Source organism: Rhinopithecus bieti, unplaced genomic scaffold (genome assembly GCF_001698545.2).
Source record: "Rhinopithecus bieti isolate Rb0 unplaced genomic scaffold, ASM169854v2 scaffold_5982, whole genome shotgun sequence".
Lineage (NCBI taxonomy): Eukaryota > Metazoa > Chordata > Mammalia > Primates > Cercopithecidae > Rhinopithecus > Rhinopithecus bieti.
In genome coordinates, this window is record NW_016805132.1 from 598,396 (window position 1) to 615,308 (window position 16,913).

The 16,913-nt window shown below is 46.2% G+C and overlaps 1 protein-coding gene across 6 annotated transcripts in view; it reads right to left on the reverse strand.

Moving 5' to 3' along the window:
- The window catches only part of GFRA1 (GDNF family receptor alpha 1), a 224,342-nt gene that overhangs the window by 38,483 nt on the left and 168,946 nt on the right, over positions 1-16,913 (reverse strand). For all 6 annotated transcript variants that reach the window (XM_017871242.1, XM_017871244.1, XM_017871239.1 and 3 more), the window contains one exon: positions 557-666. In XM_017871242.1, coding sequence (XP_017726731.1) covers positions 557-666 — 110 coding nt within the window. The remainder of the gene's footprint in view (positions 1-556; positions 667-16,913) is intronic.

Here is a 16,913-nt window from a genome sequence, read left to right on the forward strand (position 1 = left end):
TCAGGAAAAAAAATTTAGCCTAAATCACCCTCTGCGCACTGGGTGTTGAATTACCAAGAACATTAACAGCAAGCAGGGCCTCTGTATTTAGGGTTTTTATTTCCAAAGGGCTGTTTCTGGGAAACAGCCTTTTTGATTTCCCCACCCTGACTGACTTCCCTTTCTCCAAAGTTCCCTAATTCAATTAACTTTGTTTGACTCACTTTCTTCTTCCATAACCAAGCGCTTTTTTCTCTGCTTTTGTTCTGCGTGGTCAGTTTCCCAACTGAGACGCCTCGCCCGTCTGAGCACTCATAGCCTCCCCACTCCTTAATAATCCCCGCTTCCTGCCTCTGCCTTTTGCGCATCCATTATCTCATTTTTTTCTTTTCTTCTTCTTCTTCTTCTTTTTTTTTTTTTTTTTTACAGGCATGTCCTCAAGGATTTAACAGCCAAACCCCATCCCAGAGGTTACTGTGAGATTTTCACTTCTGCAGACATCAGCAGGGTGCAATGGAAAGAACACAGCTATTTGCAAACCACACTCTTCTCCCATCCTGCTTCTCCCGGATCTTACCAATAAGCCCCGAGTAGGCGAGGAGGCAGTCAGCATAGTTTTCCTTTAGACAGCTGCTGACAGACCTTGACTCTGGCTGGCAGTTGGTAAAAAAATCCGCAAGGCGAGATCTACAATAGGAAAAAAAGGGTGGGGGGCAGTGGAAATGTGGTTTAAAACATCCTAAGCCTCTGGACAGACATGTTTTCTTTATTCCTTTGTTGATATGCCTTTCTCTGCACACTCGCACACACACATACACACAAAACACATAGAAAACATGAGCTAAGAAACTGTTGGCATCCTTTCTCATTCAACCACCTAATGTCCCTTTCCCCAGCCCTCGCCCACCTGTGTGTCTGTTTATTCAGATAGAAGTCTTCAGGGCCTATAACTGGAGGAATCTAGAGGCTTTGAAGTTTCCATTCAATATTTATTTCTGACTAGACTTATTTGCATCTTTAGGAAATATGCTTCTTCACACACTCACCGGAGAGCCACATTAGGAAAATATTTACTTTATACAGAAACATGTCCCTGGCGTCAAAATAGGATCCTACAGCCCATCTGCTCCTCTAATTCCCACTGGCTTTAAGAATGTGTGTTTCTGTCTTGTAAGTCACCTCTCATCCACCAGCCCAGGGGTAGTGATTTATTCCAGCCGAGTGGCACTGAGGAGGAGCCTGCCTTTGGGGAACAGAAGGGGAAGGAAAGAGGGACAGAGAGGCTTGCTCTGGGCGGGTGGGCCTGTGGTCAAGGCTGTGCCTGGAGAGGCCGCTGCAAGATGCAACAGCTGCCTGCACGGTGGAATCTCTCCAGGGGCCGGCGCAGTCCACACAGAAGCCCTGGGTGGCAGTGAAGATGCAGTGGCCCAGAAGGTGACAGAAGCCGCAGACACGCTGGTCCGGGGAGAAGAGGGCTCTCTGTGGCCAACTGGCTGTTTTTCAGTCTGAAGAGGATATTGTTGGAGAAATCCTGAATGAGAGCTGGGCCACCTCTGAGGTCATCTCTGCAGACAACTGCTCTGTTTCTATGGAAGAACACAATGGACTTCACAAGAATTTAAATTATCTGGCAATTATGGGAGACAATGGGAGGCTGTCTCAGTTTTCTTCTGTCTTCAGTTCACCCCAGAATTGGATGTCGACACACCCAGAGCTGTTTTACTTCTTTCCACCTAAGAGGCTGTATTTTCTTGGCACGCTGTGTATGACATAAACAAGCTTGGTTGCGTGGAACCAAGACGGGTAGGATGTGTAGGAATCACAAAGGTTTCTGAGAGGCCCACAGGAAGCACGTTACACATCCATCTCCTGCAATTTTAACTAGAAAGGGCATTCAAAGACCTGATGAAATTATCCAAGTCCGCAGTATGCTGCAAAGCCATGTTCGTGTGGGATTCTCTCCTTGAACCCTTGTAAACAAGGCTTGCCCAAGCTTCCCTATCTGAGCCTATCTTCTGTGCTCTCTATGTTCTGGGGGCCTGACTCCATTGCGGTGGATGCCCGAAGCAGAGGCTGGAGGTCTGCTTCATTTCCTTTGCACAGCACCTGACACTCCTCAGAGAGCTCCTGTATAAGGCTCCCCAAATGGCCATGTGCCAAAGCTAAGTGCCTTGGCAAAATCCTCCGAATGTGGCTGGGGTGTGCGCATGTGTACGCGCCTGAGTAGCAGCCGCGGTCCGTGCCTCGCTGGTGTTTCCTGACTTTAATGGAACACACTGAAAGATATAAAACCTGCCTATTTTCTGTAGCCTGGCTAAAGGATTTATTTTTCAGAGGAAATCCCTAAAGATGGCTCGGGCTTACTCAACTGGCTCCAATGGCATCCAGCTTGGATTGAGCGTTAATTTCAAAAGAATTTTCCTGGTCATGAAAGTTAATGATCTAGTGGCACTGGGTTTCTAACTTTGCAAAGGCCAACTGCAGGTTCAGGCAGCTGGGGCTCCGGTTCTACACACAACCTGGCTGCTGAACAGCTCTCTGACCTGGCAGTCTCATGCTCCCGGCTTGTTCCCCAGAGATAGACAAAAGGTCGCTCCGTCTCCACATCTCCTGCTTCTCATCACAGTCTCTCCAGCAGACTATTAACTGAACAACACTGTGATGAGGATTACTGTCCTTCAGTGAGAGACTAATGCCACCAGACTCATTTTGCTTAACAACCTCGGAATTGACTCACAATTGGACTCTGGAATGAAAGGCTAATTGAGTCAGTCTGCTGCAGAAAGCATAGCCCCGATTGGGAGGATAAAACAAAATATACTGCTCTGAGCAGAACTCTGGACAGGCTGCTTTTTGAGAGATCATCGGCACATATCCTGGCCTTATGACACACAGCCAGTGAATGGGAAGAGAGTTTCCATGTAAGGGTGAGCACATGCGGCACTGTTAAAACACTAACATTTCCACGTTTCATCACATTTGACCATCTCCCCCTGGCAGCTATACTTGGAGACAGGATGCTCACATTATAGGATTCACATGTTACAGATGGAAACACTGAAGTAAGAAGTTTATACAGTGCTATGCTGGGGCCAGCTCATCACTGGTGAACTGGTACAATTTCAGGAATTTTGCAGGTTGGTTAATAACAGTGCAGTGGCAGCTTGAGAGTGGCCATGGTGGGGGATTTACACCACAGTAACCAGCAAACACTATAAATCAGGGCTTTGTGTTGTTCTTGGAGCACTGGTTGTTAAATATTTACTGGCATGACTCTATTTAAGAACTAGTATGATGTTAGTAAATCTCACTGATAATGCATGCATCATGTCTCCAGTTGAGTCCCAGCCCTTCTCAGACAGGCTTCCTCTCCCATCACCAGTCACCCTTGTGCCAAATGAAATAGGGCAATAGCAATTAACCTCCGCTCTTCAGTACTTTCCAAAGAAAGAAAACAGCTCCACTCCCCCATCCCACTAAAACATCCTTCCTTCCCAACATCTCCTTCTCCTACCATCATAATCCTCTAACATCTCCTAAATTATGCATGCAAATAGTCACATGTATTGACACAACAGTGGATTCCTGTCCATCCCACTGACTGATGTGTCAAGTGCCAAGATAAAATGATGAAAAAGACCCTGTCCTTGAACTTATATAAACTGCAATCTAGGTGCCAAGAAAAACAAGTAAAAAGATTATTATAATACAGTGATTTGTTCTTGATAAAAGGTAAGAATGAATGGCTGCTAACAAAAAACAATACCTAGCATGAATGAAGTGTTCAGTACATGTTAGGTATATCTTTACAAACTTTTTATGACAGCAAAATAATTGGTATTATTATTTTATTATCCTAATTCTATAGACAAGGAAACCAAGGCTTAGTGAAGTTAGACTAGAATAAAAGAGTGAGTAGCAGAACGAGGATTTAAAGTCATACATTCTGAGTCTACCACTTAAGGTTTTACTATTACACAGCTGCAGAAGCTGGTTTCTAAGAAGCTATGATATTGGGATTGAGACTTAAAGGATGGGTAGAATTGGTTAGAGATAGAGTAGGGTATTCCAGACAGACAGAAGTAGCAAAGTATAAAGTAATCACATTCATAATAAGACTTGCATAACAACTACGAAGTATTTGTACATGCCAGGTACTGATTTAACGACTTGATATATATTCATACATTGGATTCTCACAACAACCTTATTAGGTGATACTTCCAATCAAGCCCATTTTACAGATGAGGAAACTGAGGCACAGAGCCTTTAAGAAACTCCTTCTAGGTTGTAGAGCTCTGTGATGGAGCTGGAACATGACCACATTCAATCTGATGCCAGAGCCGGAGATCATTCTCAACTGCTGCACTGAATAGCTGCATCGCCCAGAACATCACTGGTCACTCACTCAGGATGCCCAGGCCACAAGATACAAATCGGTAGTGATGGGAAAAGATGTTGATGAGGTCTTGAAAGCCTTTGAATGATCCAAGGGTTTAGGTTTTTATCTTAAAAGCAGTAGGAGCCACTGAAGGATTTTAAACCCAGAAGTAACATGATCAGATTTGCACATTAGGAAGACTCTTCAATCTCACCACTGTTAGCAAAGATATGCTTCAGACCTACTCTGTGCCCTCACTGTTCCAGCAGCAATGGGAAGAGCAAGAAAATTGCCAGGAGGGGAAGGGATGGTTCCCTAAGAGACCGCAGCCTGAACCAGAGCAAAGAACCGAGGGCCGGAAAAGGAGAAAGAAAGGAGGATGCCCGGAAATGTGGATATCAATAGAATGAAAGTCAAGACTGCAGACCGGAGGGGCGAGAACAGAATCGGGACGAGGACAGCTCAGCAGACAGTGGGCCTCTGGTGGGAAAGGTCGGGGAGGACAGGTTTCCCAGGAAGATAATGAGGCTGGCGGTGGCTGTGTTGAGTTCATGATTCTGTGGACAGCCAAGATGCTGACATGTTGTTAGAGCTCTGGCTGCTGCTTCTGTCCAGTCACCAACTGCTGCCTGAGCACCTACTGTATGCACAGCTCCAGTGCCCCAGGACAGCTCCTTTTGCGCACACTTCCCCCTGCCCACCCCGGGTTATGAATCACACTGTAATCAATGTCAATGGCTTCCCTGCCTGGGCTGCTGGAATACAAACAAGAAAGCTTAAATGTCCAGTATGGGATTAACAAAGAAACTCCTCAACTGGATTTCTTCTGGAGACATGAAATCTCCATGACGACAGTAATGATGAGCTCTGATTGTTTTTCTCTGAGAAAATGAAAAGGAAATGAATAGGTACTAACGTAGAAATGTGTCGCTCTCAGTAAGAGAAAATCTCCCACCCTTAAAGAAGAGGAAAAGGCAGACAAAATACCAAGATGGCCTTAGGAAGTCTCCAGAAACCATGGTTTATGCAGAAAGCATAGTATTAAAGGAAGTACACTGCTAACTGGAAATAGAAAAATTAAAATGATAATATCTAGGAGACTTGTCTCAAACAGCAGATGGTCTTCTGACAATGGGGAGAAAATTATTTACCTACTTTCTCTGTGAAAGTTTTAGGAAAGTAGTATGATAGAAAACAGGTAAAAACATACCAGTAATGCCCAATTTAACTCATCCTGGATTATCATAATCCTTTAAATATTCTTCCAGAATAAATCCCATACTTGGATACAAGCCATGTGGTTGGTGGAATTGAGCCTTCAACTGAGAATTGTAAGATCTTGAATGGGATCCAGGCTCTGACTCTAATGAACCAAAATTCCTGAATGTGTTGCTTTATGTTTAAGCTCCTAGCTTTCCCTTCCACCTCAGAAACACAATCTATGAGATCCTCAAAGCAACACAGAGGGGCGGAAAACCCACTTGTTTTCAAAGCATTATTATTCTTACCCATATTCCATCCTACTGTTACTCATGATTTCAGTGTCAAGGGATTTGTTTTCTTCGAGTCTTGAGAACGAGATTTTTCCAGTGGATCCCTTGTCTCACATACAAGACAGCTGAGGGCCAAAGAGGTTAAGCCTTGCTCAGAGTCACATGGCAGGTGGCCACAGATGACATTCACAGGAACAGGAATGGCCAACCGCCCAAAATGGCTCTGGAGGGTAGAAGCATGGGAGCTGACTTAAATTTTTCTGGGATTTTATTACAGTCATCAAGTGTATACCTGCTTTCCCCTGCCACCATTGACTACATCGTTCTTTCTAATGTTCTGCTGGCCTTAGAGATGTGACAGTCACTTTGAATGTATTGCAGGAGCACAGCAGGGGCCAGAGGATGCAGATGGGACAGGAGGGTACTGAGTCTATCAGTGAATCAGGCCCCCCTTTATAAATGAGTCTGTTGTACCCCACCAGGGACTGCACAGCACTGCAGGGTTTGATCACTGTATTAGTCTGTTTTTATGCTGCTGAGAAAGACATACCTGAGACTGGGTAATTTATAAAGAAAAAGAGGTTTAATGCATTCACAGTTCCACATGGCTGGGGAGGTCTCACAATCATGGCAGAAGGTGAAAGGCACATCTTACGTGGTGGCAGGCAAGAGAAGAATGAGAACCAAGCAAAAGAGGTTTCCCCTTATAAAACCATCAGATCTCGTGAGACTTATTCACTACCATGAGAAGAGTATGGGGGAAACTGCCCCCATGATTCAATTATCTCCCACCAGATCCCTCCCACAACACATGGGAATTATGGAAGCTACAATTCAAGATGAGATTTGGGTGGGGACACAGCCAGACCATATCGACCACTCAGGAGAAACCCAGAACTTTGGGACAGGATCCCCTTATCAATCTACTTGTATAAGTCACTGGAGTTTTTCTCTAAACCCAACGTGGACATTAGAGCTTCAAAGTCTTGGCTTTCAGTTCAAACCCTTTAGTTTCTGAAAGCTTTCTCAGTGGGTCAGTTAGAGGAAAGAAAGTATGACAGATAAGAAGGTGCACAGGCTTGGGAGTGACACAATCTCGTGTCTAATCCCAGCTCCACTTTTCACGCAGCCTCTCACATCTTAGCAAATTATTCAACTTCCCCAAGTCTCAGTTTTCTTACCTGGAAAATGGCACCAGTGCTATGGTGCCATATCAGGTGCTATGTAGAGTCACTTTAAACGTCTGCTATGAGACTTAAATGACAATTATATAAAGCTTCTCACCCAGAACCCAGAATACACCAGTTGCCCCCAAAATTTTTACTTCCATCCCTTCATATGTTCTCCCCAATTCCTGGTTCATTCTAATGTTCAGCCTTTGCTGCAAAAACACACAACAAGCTCAATAAAGAGAAACATATACTATGTCTTAGTCTATCTTTTGCTGGCACTTATATTACATACTTTCAACAGGCTACATCTATGTAACTAAAGGCATCAACTTTGACGAAAACAAATTTGAGAAGTCTGAAGTGAGGAATCTGTGGTGTTACTTAAAGCCTCTCCATTACATGAACTCATAAAATAAAGTCTCTTTAAGAAAAGCTACTTTTTCCCAGGGACTTAGAGCAAAAGGATATATTTTAAAAAGGACCGAATATCAGTAAGTTTGTTTTAAACTGCTAATACCTTTTGCAGAAAAAAACAATTAGAAAAACATGCTGCTAATATTAGACCAGGAATGAAAAGGCTAGAACACTGGAACAGTAATTGTCTGGTATAGTGACACAAAACATATTTTTCCTCTTTCTGTTTTTAGAAAATTACCTTAGCCCCCATTCTCTCACAGTCTGCTGTAACACACATCTGGAAAGCATCCTTCAGGAAACCAGGGCCTGTATTAAATACATTTTGCAGGCGGTGTTATTTTGTGTCGCTCTTTCTCTCTGTGCTGTGCATCTGGCTTCCTGGAGCAAAGGCCTAGTATTTGCCTAGGAGTAGGCTGCAGAGCTCAGGAGCTGGGGAGCTGAGCCGAGATTCTCTCCCTGCCTAGGACTGAGTGTAGAGACACAAAGGCCCTGGGGAGGTCCACATACCCCAGGTGCAGATATGCAAAGCTCTGCACATCTTGTGTTCATCAGTCCCTTAACACAGGTTCCCACTGGTAGTGGGATTATTAAAGCCTTGCCAACTGATGAGCATATGGCAATTTAGCAAGACTGTGGCCACATGTTGGTGAGAAACAGTACCATAAGGTCTAAGCAGCCTTCAAGCCTTTCCTAATGCCTTTGTTTCCTGGGACAGGAAGGCACCTGTGGCCAAGTACAGATCAATTCCTGCTCCCCTTAAATCCCTGCTCAGCCTCATCCTGATACGTGGGGCTTCCCCGATCACTGTTGCTCCTCTGGCTCCTTGGCCGGGCTCCTTGGCAGCTCTTGGCTGCAAGGGTTCTCCTTACAGTTTGCCCAGCACATGGGCCATGGAGGCTGCTGTCACTGCACTCTGAGCCTAACACACAGGGGCTCTAACAAAGCTTCATGGGCTGAGAAAGGAGTTCCGGGGATACAGATGGAGTCCCCCATTGTACGGTCGCTGCGTCCTCCCTTGGGTATCTCTGCCGGTTGAGGTTTCAGCAAAAGCAGGCTGCAGGACACAGAGGTGATGCTTCCTTAGCCTTTCTGATTGCATCAAACTGCAGTAGACCCCTGAGGGAAGTCTAGGTTGGCATCTGATCAATTTTGGCATCCCTCCCGAAGCCACCTTGCATGAACATTGACAGCCATCAGTCAACATCGACAGAGCAGCTGACAGGGCTTGACAGGTACTCTCTACCTGGCAAATTTGAAAAGCAAGTCATGGTAGTTGGCAAGAAAATCCATTCCAACCTGGAAGGGGCTTTCAGCAGCCTCAGATCCGATGTCCCCGAGCTGCCCTTTGGCCAGGAATCCACCGCCCTCCACCTATTTCTCCCAATGTGCAAACCGATGGTCATGGTACAAGCAAATTCTAAGTAGTAATGGGAGCACAGCAAGATCTCAAACAACCCTGTGCTGCATCATGAAGTCAAATAAAATTGTTTTATATTACCCATACTATGCTACGTCCATTCATGCAGAAAACCTAGCTTCAGCTTTGGTAGTACTTGTTTTTAAGGGAAGAAATTGAAGAAGAAAAGAAATGTAAAGTTTTCTGGATGATGAAAGGATTGTAAAGCTCTCCGATATTCAATGGGATAACTGCAGGTGACAAATATGATGAAACTCTTTAAGAGTAAACCTTACCCAATAAGTCTTTTATATTTCTGCAGGCAAACTTTAGAAATCAGTTTTGTGGCTTTTGGCCACAAGAAAAAATGGAAATCTAGATGTTCAATCAATCTTTCACCAGCAGAACCACACCCTAAAACTCTAGAGCAACACAGTGTGGACTTGCTTCATGCAGAATTTGGCAGCACCTCCACCTTCAGAAGTAAATGCCTGAAGTTGCCTGATATTTATTCTGGAACCCTAAGAGGCTCCATGTCAACTGCTCAGGAACCCTGGGCTGCAAAGGTCACCCACCATGGCTTCATTTAATTATTTACGCACACCCTATCTTCAGAAGGAATTTTGAAGTGCATTCAGACGTAGCTGTGATGTGGCAGAATAAATATAAAAATTAGTGAGAGAATTGGGAGCCACAGAAAGGTAAGATAGAGGCAGTAGTTCAGCTAGTACAAAATGTACACATGCCCCTGGCTAGATGAAAACTACATATTTGGCTTGGAGATTTCCAGCAACCACTGGGAAGGGGGTTAAGATATTCATAACTAGTTCCACAACTAGTTCATGATATCCCCCAAATTAAAAACAAGATAGATGCTCAGAAGAAAAACAGCTTGTGGCAGGCAGAATGCTTATCTTTGGGTAGGCTCTCAAAGGCATCTGGACCTGAATTCCTAAAACCTGAGACCATTACTGTTCATGGCAAAATGGACTTTGCAGATGCAATCATGGTTATGGATCTTGAGGTAGGGAGAGTATCCTGGATTTTCCCGGTAGGACCTGTAGAATCACAAGAGTCTTTAAAAGCAGAACAGGGAGGCAGGTGAGGGTGTCATCGTGATGTCATGTGAGACTCTACTGGCCCTTGCTGGTTCTGAAAATGGAAGAAGGAGCCACAAGCCTGCGTGGGGAAAGGTAAAGAAATGGATCCTCCCCTGCAGCCTCCAGAAAGAACTCAGCCCTGATGACACCTTGATTTCAGCCCAGTGAGAGCCGTGTCAGACTTCTGACCCTATAGATCAGTAAGAGAATAAATGTGTGTTGTTTGAAGTTTGTGGTAATTTGTTACAGCACCAATAGAAAACTAAGACTACTAAAAAGCAGTATACGGTAGGGGTTTTTCATACAGAACTTCAAGATGCACTAGGACTTAAATTTCAGCTCAGTTGCTTACTAGCCATGACATTCTGGGCAAGTATCTTAACTTCTCTGAAGCCTAGTGATATAGTTTGGATGTGTGTCCCCACCCAAATCTCACGCTGAAACACGATCCTCAGTGTTGGAGGTGGGAAATGGTGGGAGGTGATTGGATCCCGGGGGTGGACTTCTTATGAATGGTTTAGTACCATCCTCTTGGATAGCGAGTAGGTTCTTGTGAGACCTGATCCTTTGCAAGTGTGTGGCAACTCCCTCCACTTTCTCTTGCTTCTGCTCTGACCATGTGTCATGTCTGCATGAGGAATACTTTTGGACTCTCAAAGAATTCTCTCGTTCCTGTCTTCCATCTTTCACCACTTGATATAGGTTGGACATCCCCTCCAAATCTCACGTTGAGATGGAACTCCCAGTGTTGGAGATGGGGCCTAATGGGAGGTGTCTGGGTCACAGAGGCAGATCCCTCATGGCTTAGTACTGTCCTTGTGATAGTGTTCTCAGGAGATCAGTTATTTAAAAGTGTGTAGCACCTCTTCCTCCACTGTCTCTCTTGCTCTAGTTCTTGCCGTGTGAGACGCTGGCACTCCCTTTGCCTACTGCCATGATTATAATGTTCCTGAGGCCTCTGTAGAAGCTGAGCAAATGCCAGCACCTTGCTTCCTGTACAGCCTGTAGAACCATGAGCCAATTAAACCTCTTTTCTTTGTAAATTACTCAGCCTCCGGTTATCTCTTTATAGCAATGCAAGAATGGCCTAACACACCTAATACACTCAGGTTGAGTGATAGTAAGTCCCTCAAAATGTTCCTGGTAGGGTTAAATGTACCTGGCACCTTAGCACCTGCTGACATCTATTCCTGATTCCTAGATGAGCAGTACCTCATCACAGCTGGTGTCTTCTCTTCTTCTCTGGATCAGCTCAGGGGGTCCACACTGACCCTGAGACCTTATGAAATCCTAGGGAGAGATGACCATGCTGGATGAATTCCCTTAGAATTCATCAAATAACCTGGCATATGAAATGCTTTGTCCTAAGGATATTGATCCACTTTTTTAGGAAAGTCATGATGAATATCAACTTTATTCCCACCATTAAGACCAAAGAGAGATTTCTCCTGTGAGTCTTCCAACATCCTCAAGTAGCCCAATGTGTGTTATAGACCAACGAAATCATACTCCCTAAACAGGTCTAAGCAATTCTACAGGCCACTACCTGTGGACCCTCTACTGGTCTGGCAATTGAAGCATCAAGCCTGTGTTCATTTAAGGAGGTGCTGTCTGTACCTTCAGGAGGAAGTGTTGAGGTAGGCATCGTAGCATCTTGATGTTTATAGTCAGAGGAACTGAACTCCAATGAGCTTGGGAAAAAACACAGGTAAATTATGGAAATTATCCCTAATGCTACCTGGTCTTCTTCAGTTAAACTTTGCTTCTTCGGAGGTTCCCAGAATATGCAAAATTAAAATGGCATGGGTTCTCTTGATTTAAATAATTTTTGAAACCCCCCCCCCCCCCCCACTTTCTCCAGTCCCCAAAAGACAAGAGCTAAATATCTCTGTGTACATAAGTCCCAAGTTCCACTCTGCGGAATATTAATTTACCTTCCACTACTTAAAGGAGCCTAGTTTCTGAGAGCCCTGGGAGGGGGTGGGGAAGGGGGAGGCGAATGGCTTTCTGAAAGGCTAACAACCTACACTTGCACAAGTTCGCTTTAAACAGAAACACATTAAAATGAGATTCCCTATTAATCTTTAATAGGCTTGCAGACGTCCTAAGGAAAATTATATTCAATAGTAAATATACACTAGGTCATTTTTCTTTCAGGCAAGTTGTTTTAAGGTCAACAGAGATTTTGAGCTTAGCAAACAACTAGTTCCTAATATCTTCCTTCCTAGATAAGGCATTGAGAGTATCAATGTTGCTCAGGAGACAGGCAATGGTGGCATTAGACGTCAAATGAATAAATCACTCCATTGCCACCAGATGATAATTCCCCCCTTTTGGGAAATTCCATAACTCCTATTAGTAACCCATTCTCACGCTTAGCATCCTCTTGTCAACAGCACCTCAGCCCCAGCCCCATTTTCCACATTTTCCCTAAAGCTCTTAGTGCTGCATTTAACATTTCTCCCTTTTTTATTTCTTTAGGGCAAAGAAGCTGATTTCCAGAGTCCACATAAGCCATTTTCTAATACACTGGCCCCTCCACACCTCCTCCCAGCCGAGTGATCCCAAGGCTTATTTGGACCCATTCACAGTGATCCCAAAGGTCTCCCAGAGCCCTCCCACCAAGTCCCCTCACTGGCTCTGCACCCAGAGCAGGGTGCCAGCTTCAGCCTTGCTGCCCACACCTCATCTCTGTCACCTTCTATTCTGTATCTTCACATTGCTGATGGTCTTGCTTACACCAGGCAGAGAAGGAGAGCACCTAGAATTATGCCTGGCACAGAGCGGGTATCGCTTAAATAACATTGAATGAGTTAATGAATGAACGAATCTGACTGCCACAGACTAAGGCTCCAATCACCTACAGATCAACACTCATCACGGACACTTGGTGCTGAAGGTTCAGCAACATTAACAGGTACAGCTGAGGACAAACAGCAGCCCAACTCTAAATGCTCCAACTACATTGACATAGAACCTGTCACTGTGCCCCGTGCTTTAAAACCTGTGTCATTTTTGTGCAGTAACTGTACTCGCCAGGTTTGCCTTATTTTACAGTTGAGGACAGGAGGTCCCAGAGAGGTCTACAACCAGCCCAAAGTCATGGAGCAGGCAAGAGTCAGAGCCAGGTTTTGGCAAGAAGCTGCAGCTTCTTGAGCTCATACGCGCCCACACAGCACTGAACAAGAATTAATGTTCCCTCTTTTCATTTTAATTCTTGGCCTTTGGCTGCCATTTTAATGTGAATTGTGTGCTGCAGAAGCCCAAATCTGATTTAGGTGGATATGTGATCTTTACTAGGTTCAATAAAAGAATGACAGAATTAGGGGACATTCTTTTTGGTTAATAGCACTTGTAGTTTAAAAACATAAAAAATAATATCTGTTGTTACTGTTCAGTAGGGCTCAAATGCAGTCCTGCGACACAGCTGTGCGGGGAAATCATCCGGGCCTAGGCCTTGCCTCTCTGGGTACCCCTTCCCCGGGCTGTGTTTCCCAGAGGGCACCCAGAAGTCAAGAAGTGAGGACACAAAAGTCTTCCCCACACACTGGGAAGTAGGGCTCCCTGGGACCATGGGGAGAAACCCACACCCCAAGCAGCCCTCCTTCACCACAGGGACCACTCCTGAGGCTAGAGACAGAGTAACCCAGGAGGGGCTGGCCTGGCCGGGACCACCATCGTGGGCATCTGCCTTGGAATAGCAGACGTACATGCAGAACCTTCCCAGAGCTGGTGGGCACGAGCACCAAATGTCAGATCAAATCCCAACTGCCCTGCAGGGGTGTCTCTGTATCTCAGTGTCCCCCCATATAAAACACAGACACTACCAGTATCTCCTTCACGGGCAAAGGTGAGGATTAGAGCCCGTATTCCAGTGTCTGGCACAGAGTTCAGTGCTCAGTGAAATGCTACCTGTCAATATTGCTGTTACTACACTCAAGGTGCTTCCTGTGCCTGCTGCCTCTCTCCAACCACAGCCCTGAGAGGCAGGGATGCAGCAGGTGTTGTCTCCTTCCCAACAGGGGACAAGAGCAGAGGAATCAGGCAGACTTTGGAATCCTCAGCCTGGGAAGCTGACCTGGCAGGGGGACGAGACTTCAGCTAAGTTCTGGATGCACCTGAGGTCAGTACCCTCTGCTGCCCATGATGACAAGGAATTTCACTGAGCCCTGAACTCTGTGCCAGGCACCGGGCTACGGGCTTTAATCCTCACCACTGCCTGTGGAAGAGATGCTGGTAGTGTCTGTGTTTTATATGCAGGGAGACTGAGGTGCAGAGAGAAGAAACATGCCTGCAGGACAGCTGGGGTTTGGTCTGACGTCAGGGTTCCTGCCCACCAGTAGGAGAGGACACTCTCATTCATGGGTTGGTAATAAAATCCCATGCACAGGGAGTATTTGGTGGCATCTCTTGTACACCAGAACACACCCCTTCTGGCTTTCTCTAAGCCTGGGAATACTGGGGAGCCACCTAGAGACAGTCCTCAGCCCAAGCCTTCCAGGATGGACTCATAAAATACTTCAGCATGCAGCAACCCAGGACAGAGACTGTTCATCTTCAGCTTTGTAACCTGGCACCTAGCGCATGCCTGGCCCAGGGTTCGAAAGGCAACCAACCGTTCAATGACCGTGATCACTAAGCACCCACAATGTAAGATGCCGTGTAAAAGGTGGCGGCCGTGGTGGGACAGGAACAAAGATGAAGGAGGTGCAGTCCCTTTAGGATATGGAATCCAACCTCCTACCACCTGCATCCACCACCTGCCCTTGCCTGTGACCCATCTGTGAACTGAGGGGTGAGATGTACCATGTACTTGTACAGGCAAGGGTTCATAGCAACCTTGGTTCACAGAATCACAGCACTTTTGCATCTTGAACACACGTGTGTGTTTGCTTGAGTCATCTGCATCCTAGCTCCACTGCAGGTACTGAGGATAGACGCTGTCCCTCCCACGTTCCCTCCTGACAACCAAGGGTGCTTCTACATGCAAAAAGTGACAAGAAGAGTAGAGCAAACATGGCAGCTTCCTTATTCGAATAGCCCAGACCAAAGACTGCTCCAAAGGCCATTTTAGAAGGATTTAATTACCTTAAAACCCTCTGTTTTGCTTTGCATTTTCAGGTAGAACCCAGCCAAACAGATTCCAATCTGAGGCCAAGGTCAGCCTAGAGACAACAGACTGTCTACTTCTTCATGTGCAGTGAGGGCAAGGTCCCAACTTGGTCCCAAGGTGCCAGCCCAGGCAGTGACTAAATAGAGATACCATCAGCTTGTCTTAGTATCCTTTGTGTCTGAGGAACTACCAGCAGGCAATAGAGCCCTTCCAGTGGTCCCCACAGCCTTCCAAATAGAGCCCAACCTTGATGCAGCATGGAAACTTTCCATGTGTTGTCCCTACCCACAGCTCTGACTTCCTGGGCTGCGATGCACCCTCTGTGCCCCATACCCAACCTGGGCTGCCAGCCCACACCCAACCACAGCAGGGGCTCCCTCTCCTGTGTCCTCTCCTAAGCCTACTCCCATCTGGTGCCTACTTCTCATTTTCAGCTTTGCAGACCCAATTGAGAGCAGGATGAAGCCATCAGCCTAGATCACCTGGCCAACGTTCTCTAAGGCAGCACGGAATGGTGAACCCAGACCAGCAGCAGCAGCAGCTCTGGGAATGCTTTAGAAATGCAAATTCTCAGGCCTTAGACCTCATGAAAAGAAAACAAATCCCAACATAGGCAAAAGCTGGAGATCCACAACCCCAGAGCAAAGGCGCCTCTGAGAAGTCCCTGAGCCCACCCTTCCCCACGAAGCTGGGCTGGCACAGCACCGGTGACTGTCCCTGCATGTGCACTCTGTGGGCACAGGTGCCTCCCTCATCTCTGGCCCTTGGGGCCCTACAAAGCACCTGGAAATCTGGTCCAACTGAACCAGTGAACAAACCAATGTCCAGCAATGACAAAACACCAGCCGGTCCAATAGGCAAAAAGCAAATGTTATCAAGCCGTAATACCGCATTTGTAACTAAATATGTTTCACTTGAATATTTGAGTGTGAAAGAGCTGTATCCACATTCGCTTTTGCCTTATTTCCACGGAAAGGTTTCCTGGGACAGTGTCAAGCTCCTTTGCTGAGTGAACATTCTTGGAGACGCGGCATTCCCTCTCCAAGCTGTTAGATGAAGCCAGCTCACTCTCCAATAGGAATTCCAACTGCTGGCTGCTCCCTGGCACCTGAAACTTCCAGCTTCCCGGGTTTTCCAATTCTAAGGGTTAGCCCAGGGATACTGTCATTGTCATCATTTAGTTGTTCCTGTGGCAAATGATTATGTATCAGAAAGAGCAGAGGGGGGCTGCCCCTGAGATAGCCCACATCAAGGTACCAGCCAGCATTCTAAGCACGAGAGGCTGACCTGTGGCACTCTCCCCAAACCCTTACTTGGTAAGAGAAAAGCTCCACTGAGCCCTTCTGGACACAAAGGTTTTTACACTGCAGCTCAGAGTTCTGCCTGATCAAGCTGAATATGACGGTGAAATCTTTTGGCATGCTAGAAAAGAGAAGAACCATCTACAAAGGAGCTGTCAGGAGGGCATCTCTCAGAGCAAGAAACCAAGCTGGGCTCAGTGCTCCAGCCTGCCAAGCAGCCCTGAAGTGACTGCATAGCTGATGCTACATGCTGCAAGGTTCTCTAATTACTCAACCCATTTCCACCTGGAGGGACTCCAGCGCTTGGCTGGGGCAGACATCTCACAGCCTCGGCATCCTGACCCACTGTGGCTAAAGTTGCTGGGCACAAGGCAGGCGCACACCCCAGACTGTGCTGGTTCAAGGAGACCACAGGAGCGCTGGTGCACACGCAAGTCTTCCAGTCCAAGATTACTCTGATCCATCTAGCACAGCAGTTCTCAAAGAGAGGTCCAGGGATCCCGGCAGTCTCAGGGAACCTCGTAGGGGGTCAGTGAGACCAAAACTATTTTCCTAGCATAC